Source organism: Mycetomoellerius zeteki, unplaced genomic scaffold (assembly GCF_001594055.1).
Source record: "Mycetomoellerius zeteki isolate Tzet28-1 unplaced genomic scaffold, Tzet1.0 scaffold498, whole genome shotgun sequence".
NCBI lineage: Eukaryota > Metazoa > Arthropoda > Insecta > Hymenoptera > Formicidae > Mycetomoellerius > Mycetomoellerius zeteki.
In genome coordinates, this window is record NW_017257498.1 from 317177 (window position 1) to 325861 (window position 8685).

The window sequence follows — 8685 nt, forward strand, 5'->3', positions numbered from 1 at the left end:
ATATTTCACGCAACTATATAATCTTGGATATACTGGAGAAAAATACTTGCAGCTGAAGGAATACGAATGACCGAGATGAATTTATGCCGCAAGAACGATATTAATAAAAACCACTTTATTTCCCGATGGCATGCAGGTACGAGAAAAATCGCGGTAAATTGGCAAAGGCGATTTCACCTTTGCATCCCGTTTTTTGTTGCCAGAAACTCGCGCAAACGTACATTTTATATACAGTTGAGAGTAATCGCCGTTTTAATGTCCGTTGCTTTGAAAAGAACGTCCGATGACGTTATCTCCTTAGTAAATTCGCACCATGTCCAGTAAGAGGTGCGATATGTTTCTTTTTATCTTGCCATTCTATTTCGATCCGGCAAACATTCGGTGACCTCTTTTTTCTTTTCGCTACCTCCTAAAAGTTCCTGAATTTCTCGGTATGTCCGACCTTTTGTTTCGGGCACGGTGAATATCACCATTATGAATTCCAGTAAGCACGATCCCGCGAAGAAATAATAAACGGTGTGGGCGCCCAACCAGTCAACTATCACTTGATACAGTTTGGATACGATAAATCCAAGCACACCGTCGAAAACCATGATAATGACACCGGCGAACGCTTTCACCTCAGTAGAGAACAATTCTCCCATCAACGCGCTTGGCAGAGTACCCAATCCAATATGGTAGGTCACCTGGAAGATGATCACATCAATCACTGGAAGAAGATTTGCTGCTGATACGTCGATGCCTCTTTCGTCTAGCATAAGGTATATCGCAAGAATCGCCAGGGTAACGGAAGAACCCAGGGTGGAGGCGATCAGTAACGGACGTCTGCCTGCACCTTCAACGGTCGCAGTTGATAATCCGCATGAGATGAGGCCGACTACGAGTACAAGTATTGTAGCCACGTTGGAATCGATGCCGATCGCCGCTTTCTTGAAGAGCACTTCAAGATACTGCATAGTGATAAAGTTTCCACTGAATTGCTGCGCAGCAATTAGACTGAGTATGATGCCGAAAGCTCGGGCGTTACTGGGCAACAGCATTAGCTTCAGTTTTCCCATCCAGCTACGCTTAATGGGTTCCGTTCGAGCTCCAGGGTCGGTCACTGGAGTATTATCGCAAACGTTTTCGATAAAAACGTTACGTAAAGTGTATTCCAATTTTCTCCTTGCTTCGTCGCGATCGCGAATTCCTTTAAAGAACGCCAGAGACTTAGTTGCTTCTGCTCTACGACCCCTAGTCGCGAGAAAGATAGGAGTTTCGGGGAACCAGGAGAAGCATACCACGAATAAGATGGCTACCGCGAGAAGTATACCCGTCAAAACATGGTACGATACCCACGGACCAATACTACATGTCAGCAAGGAACCGGTGAACACGTTCACGGCGATCAGAGTACCGAGGGCACCTCTAATTTCGACGTCAGCGACTTCCGATACGTACATCGGATTGGTAGTGTACGAGATGCCCATGCCAATGCCGAGAATAATCCTTGAAACGTAAAGAGCAACTACAGTCTGGGCGAAGAAGACAATTGTCCAGCCGACGATGAAGAAACCACTTGCAAACAGAAGGCATTTCTTACGACCGTATCGCTCGGCAAAACTGGCACCTAGGAACGAGCCGATTATCATGCCGATCTCCGTCAACGATACTATCCACGAGCTCTGATTGTCGGTTATCTTTATTGGGACGTCGCTAGCGCCAGATATGAGTCGCGAGAATAATGTGATGGTCCATCCGTAGACGGAGCCGACCGCTACCATGGATAGAGTCGCTGCAAAATTGACGAAAGATTAATGGTAATTGATTGCGCAATTGATTTTAATGTCACCTTTAAAGGTGCGATGTTTCATGAAATATAATGTAAACCTGATATACATGCTAGCCATTGCTTCCACTGTGTCCGTTCGTGCTTTGTCGTTTGTTCGTCATGATGATTGTCCTGGGAAGGCGAGACTTGCGTTACGATCTCACCCCTTGATATCGCTTCTTCTAGCACGCCAATCTGATTTAGAAATAGATATTGATTTTTTTAGAGGATAAACGACAGTTTTTTTTTGCTGCTATGCGACGTTTATAGTTGCCTCGAATTGAAGCGATATGAATATTTTAGATTTCCTTCTTCAGTCATAAAAAATTAATTTTGTAGTTATTCTAAGTTTTCTCAGTTGTATATCTTATGACAATTATAACGCTACCGATTAAGAATTAATCACTATTTTTCGCCAAAGTGATTTACGAAATGTTTTTGCGAACGCTTGAACGTCGTTGTCGATATGAATAAACAGCGCAAGTAATATTTGTGCGTACATCTTCTTGCGCTTGACGGAATGCAGAATTCTTTTTCGAAGTGAGATGCAACAGGTGATAGTGATTAATATAGCAATGTAAGAAATCAAATGAAAATCACCTTTTCTTAAAGAACTCGAAGATTCCGCGATTTAGTGATTTATGTCGTCATGCGAAAGAATTCACTAGCCTCTGTTTTACAAACAATATGAAATTAAAGTTTAGATAAACTTTTAAATAATTTATTAATGAGAAACGTAATGTATACGTATAAGGAAATGTTCGCCAAGTATGGTGTTTCATATAATCATCCAATTGACATCAATTCAAAGTAACGCACTTATATAATTTCATGACATTAATGTCATAATTTCGCATTCAATAATGTAATGATATGTAACACTAGGTATTATATTAATTTATATTATTGAGTGCGAAATTATAATATATCGCTATTATGTTACTTTTATACCTTTATTACGTTTCCATCAAATGTAGTATGTAATGTTAACTTTAATTTCGGTTCAACTTACTTTTCATTGTTTTCTAATTTTTAGAATTGGAAAAAAGGTGAAGAGTAGGAGTGACCGAGGTCAGTAGACTATAGGGGTAAGTAGAATAATCGAGGCTACGTTAAAAACAAAACACGCGAGACACGTGTAATTGTGTCTGAGCACATAGAAGGAGAAAGAAACTGAGAGATCTCTTCAAGAGATCACACAAGTAGCAAGTAGATAAGAATTAGATAATGACTCAATATCATTTTTAATGTTAAGTCTTAATTTTTGCTTTTTTATATGCACCATTTCAGAGATCAATCTTTTGTTATAAGACGGCTCCCTATCCAAGATCTTTACATCTTCCCAATTAAAATTATGGTTGTAATTAGTACGATGATCAAAAATTACGGACGGAGAACCAGTTTTTTTTAATATCCGAAATGTGTTCCTTTACTCTTGTTTTCAATTTTCCTTTAGTTTGTACTATATAACTAGCTTCGCAGTCCTCACAGGAAATTTTGTAGACAACGTTAAGATTCGCCATAGTATCTAATAGATCTTTTCTTCCAGTTATAAGGCCTCTCAAAGTATTCGGGACGGAATATGATAGTTTGCAATGAAATTTATTGGCTATAGACAAAAAGTTTTCAGAGATAGATTTTACGTATGGAATTGTAAAAAATTTTTCTTTGATATGAATATTCTGTTTTATATTGTTGTTATGCACGTGGTATTTTATTTTTTTTTCTATTGTTGAAAAGATGAAGGAAAGAGGATAGCCATTGTTTCGAAAGATATAGATCGCATCAACCAAGTTTTTTTTTCATGAAAACGAGGATAAGATAATCTGATTATTTTGTTCACAAAACCAAAGATAACGTCTCTCTTATGACACAGTGGATGGTGTGAGTGAAAATTGAGAAACCTGCCTGAACAAGTAATCTTCTGATATCTATCAAAAATGATCTTATGGTTGTCAATAATCATAGTGTCTAAAAAACTTAATTTCTCTTGAATACCGATCTCCATAGTGAATTGTAGTCTGACATATAAAGAGTTAAATATTTCTAGTATTTCATTCGTACTATCTGGAGCCACTAAAACGATATCATCCACAAACTGGAAGTAAAATAATAGTTTTACCGGTAATTTTTGGATCGCTATTTCTTCAAGATCCTATATGACCACGTCCGCAATAATTGGCGACAATGGCGAACCCATTGGAGCACCGAAAACTTATTTATAGATTTTGTTATTAAATGAAAAAATGTCGAATGAAGAACCAGGCTGATGGAAGCTAAAAATTCATCCAATGAAATGTTTGTCTTTTTTGAAATGTTGTCCCATCTTTTTTCAACACTCTTTAATGCTAATTCTATCGGAACATTAGTAAACAAGGACACAACATCTAACATATCAAAACGTAGTTAGAATCAAAATGGGTTCCATTTAATTTCTCGACCAAATGGAAGCCATTTTTTATGTAACTAGAACCCTATAAGCGCATAATATTATTTAATATTAAATAATATTTTAGGCATATTCTCAGAATATTAAATATAACATTTTAATAATATTTTACTAAAATTATATAATATTAAATAATATTCCTGAAATATTAATGGATGGTTATATGTCCACTCCTAATAATATTATATGATTATTAAAAGTAACATTTATTTAATGTTACTGTAATATCGTATAAACATTAAAAAGTATTATAACAGCATTTACTTTAATTTGTAAAACTGATACATCTGTTTAGTATAAGTATACGTTTAAAAACTAAAAATGACTTTTGCTCTCAGTTGTAGAACTGGATATGTACTTAAAATCACATTGAAACGTTTTTTTAGCACAAGATGCAGCATAGACTGATAAGAACTTTTCGTTACTGGATTGTGAATTCAAATTGCACAAAATTAAAAATAATTAATATTTATTAATCTTTTAATAATGTTTCAGGAATATTAAAATATAATACCTAGGTTTATTATATAAGTGGACATATAACCTCTATAGAATACTCCTGTAATATTAAAAAAATATTTATGATATTTTCGAAATATTATAATAACATTATTTTAATTTTTTAATAATATTCATGTAATATTCTAGGAACATTTTGCGCTTATAGGGAAGCTTCCGGTATGCTATTGACAATGATATTATATAAGAATAAAGACAAAAAGTATAACGGACTATTAATTGACATATAATTACTTTTATAGGATAACCGCGTTTATGAATTTTTGTTAAACCGTACGATCTAGGTAAATTACCATCCGTCATGAGTAACTTCCTGTGTGTGGATTCATCAATGAAAAGACCATTTTTCCATTTGAGTAATAAGGAACGTAATTCAGAAATCAACTTGCTGGTAGGATTTTGTCTAATATCATATATGTATGTAGGTTGTTTTAGTAAGTTATATCGTTTCGTGCAATTCGGCGTGACGATCGCGATGTATCGATAGATGGTGAGTTTCGAGCGCGGCGAATGCGAGAGCGAGAGAGAGGGCGAAGAGAGGTGTGTGTGACGACAAGCCTGGTATCTTTCGTGAATAAAACGCCTTGTACCTTCTTATATAATCTCAATATTGTGTACGTTCAATTAATTGAAATACCTCATATCCACCCACACGAGGGTGTGCGACACAAAAAAAAAAGTACTACAGCTGGGAGCTCAGCCGGGATCAAGGCTCACGAGAGATTGAGGTTAGAAAGATCGAAGCGGGTAAGAAGACGCAAAAAAGAAAACATGTCGGACGACGAAGGACGAAACGACGACGCTAGAGCATCGCGACAAGTAGACACGATGACGATAGCCCAACTAAAGGAGGAGCTTAGAGAACGCAAGCTCAAGGTAACGGGCAACAAAGCTGATCTTGTGACGCGATTAAAAGCGGCCCTAGTCTTAGATGACCAACGTGAGGAGGACGATGACGGAGATAACGAAGAAGGGAACGACGAGAGCAACGATGAGCGATACGCCGACGCAGATGGCGCCTGAGAGAATGAAGCACGCAGACGAGCAAAATTTGTTCCTTCAGAGACATGGAGGAGTCAATCGACACGTTCAGTGGCGACGAAGGTAGAAATGTGATGATATGGATTAAGGAGTTCGAGGACTTAGCCGAACTATGCGAGTGGAACGCCGTACAAAAAACCATTTACGCGAAGAGACTACTACAAGGCTCCGCGCGGTTGTTCGTGAAGGCAGACGACTGCAGAAAATCATGGAGGACCATCAAAGCCGCTCTGAAGTCAGAATTTGCGCCGAAGGTGGACAGTCGAGCGGTGCATAAAGAACTATAACGAAGAAAGAAGAAAGCCAATGAATCATATTACGAATATTGCTATAAGATGATGGAGATAGCAGTGCGAGCAAACGTCGAAACAAAGGCAGTCATTCAATATATAATTAACGGAATCGATGACGAAGAATATCGTAAGTCTGTTTTATACGGTACTAGCACTATTCGCGAGTTAAAAGACAAATTCGATATATACGTTGAAATGATCGGTAGAGCGAAGTCAAAGACGGGCGAGAGCAAAAAGAAACAATCGGCAAACACGGAAAATAAAATCATTTGAGCGCGACGTGTCCTGCGAAGGAACAAGGTGTAAAATGTTTCGATTGTAACAAATACGGTCATATAGCAGCAAAGTGTCCGGAAAGTGTAAGTACAGAAAAGAAAAAAAGTTGCAGTTTAGTACAGGCTAATTCTAGTAAATGCCGAAAAGATGTTGTCATAAACGGTACAAAGTTGAATGCGATAATTGATTCGGGTAGTGATATTAGCTTGATATGCGAGGAAAAGTATAAAGAGATCGGGTCTCCAACTTAGGAAACTACACGCTAAAATTCCGAGGAGCAGGCTTAGGAGAAAACGCAACGTTAGGCGATATGCGATTAAAAATTTGTATTGATGCAGAAATCTACGACATTATTGTGCATCTCGTTCAAGACGGAATGATACCTCACGGCATGTTAATAGGATCTGATTTTTTAAATAACGTCGAAGTAAATATTAAAAAGGGAGTTGTGGATATTTCTAAGATCGTGGACAATCCGAGCGAGTCGAGGTTTATAAAATCGACATAGTACAAGACGACAAAGTAGTGGATGTATCACATATTAAAGACGAACGCGTGAAAGAAGAAATAAAGCATTTAGTTAGAGAATATAGACCTGAGAAGAAGGAAGTGGTAGATGTCAAGATGTCTATGTTGTAACTGATGAACTTCCGGTCACACAGAGCGCACGTAGATTATCCGTTGCAGAAAAAGCTGAAGTAGACTCGCAAATCCGCACGTGGCTTGACGAAGGGGTAATACAGCCGTCATGTTCCGATTATGCAAGCCCAATAGTCTTAGTAAACAAAAAGAACGGCGAAACAAGAATTTGCGTAGACTACCGAAAATTAAATGAGAAAATTGTGAAGAATCACTATCCCTTGCCTCTGATCGAAGATCAACTAGATTTTTTACAAGACGCGAAATTATATAGTACTCTAGATTTGAAAAACGGGTTCTTTCACGTGCCAGTCGAGGAAACTAGTTGAAAATACACCGCTTTTGTTGTCCCTAGCGGACATTTCAAATTCTTGAAAATGCCGTTTGGCCTTTGTACTTCCTCGGCATATTTTCAGAAATACGTTAACGCGATCATGCGTGACCTAACGGCGGAAAGAATTGCTGCAATATATGTATATGGATGATATTATCATACCTTCGGTAGACATAAGTACAAGAGGGTCTATCACGACTTAAGCGAGTACTTGAAACAGCGGCTACATACGGATTATCTTTTAATTGGAAGAAGTGTCAATTATTAAAGTCGAGAGTAAACTATTTAGGATATGTGGTGGAGAATATAATCGAACAGCAATGTGACGATGCATGGATTTCTGTGCCCCTCGAAGCAGGGAAAAGATAACAGTGGCTGAGATCGACCTGAAGCTGAGGTTTTTAGACGATCTGAGATACAGATGAGAGCCCTCTCCGCGGAGATCGAAACCTGCGAGACACGAATCGCCGCTAGGGTCTGGCAACGTTGGCCCGATGCCAGCGCCAGTAACAAGACTAATTTTTTTGTGAGGGTTTCTAAAGACAAAGATTCGTGAGGAAAGAGAGCGGCTAGTTTCGCCACTACTGGAGAGGGGTCCCAGATGTAATCGTAGCGCGGCCGAGATGACTTCAATACGCTTACGCCTTTACAGAAACGTCTAACGAGAGGTTCATCGCCGATCGCGTTGGTTGAAATAAGCGAGATCGCTGACCTGGCGACGTTAAGCGCAGAATAAGAACCTACTGTTTGCAATAGGTCTGACAGAAAATAAAGGACGTCTTCAGTTTTCGGTGCAAACAGTGAGCAGTGATGACGATGAGCGTAATTCCATCAGGAACGCAGAGGACTTGAGTATTGACTGATAGTAGATGGTGCAAGAGATGCTATGATGGTGTCGATGGCGGGCTGAGGGACGCCTCTGGTCTGGAAAGCTTGCCCGATAAACGCCCTGCCGCCAGGGAAAGCGAGCTGGCTGCTGGATGACGGGTCCTGAAAGGAGAAGACAATAAGTCGTCCACTGGGTTTAATAGGATCGGCTCCGAGATAATGAGACGCCTGAAAAGAGGAAACCAGGACTGTGACGGCCACCATGGAACAATTACAACCCCCTCCGCTCGATCATTAATGATCTTTCGTAGGACTCGAGGAAGTAAAATAAAAGGGGGGAAAGCGTAAAAGTAAAATTCTCCCCAGTCAAGGGTAAATGCGTCGACTGCGAAGGACTCTGGATCCGGGAACCACGAAACAAAAATGTCACATTGATATTGGAGGCAAATAAATCGATATCGAAAGGACCGAATTCCCTATCCACTAATTCGAAAGC

The 8685-nt window shown here is 39.0% G+C and overlaps 1 protein-coding gene across 1 annotated transcript; it reads right to left on the reverse strand.

Moving 5' to 3' along the window:
• Window positions 1-245: 245 nt before the first annotated feature.
• LOC108727477 (facilitated trehalose transporter Tret1) lies at window positions 246-3333 on the reverse strand. Its single transcript, XM_018455619.1, has 3 exons — window positions 3244-3333; window positions 1870-2005; window positions 246-1774 (listed from the first exon to the last, which is right to left on the reverse strand). Exons 1-3 carry the CDS (start codon window positions 3331-3333, stop codon window positions 345-347), a joined length of 1656 nt encoding a protein of 551 aa, XP_018311121.1. The 3' UTR covers window positions 246-344.
• Window positions 3334-8685: the final 5352 nt, after the last annotated feature.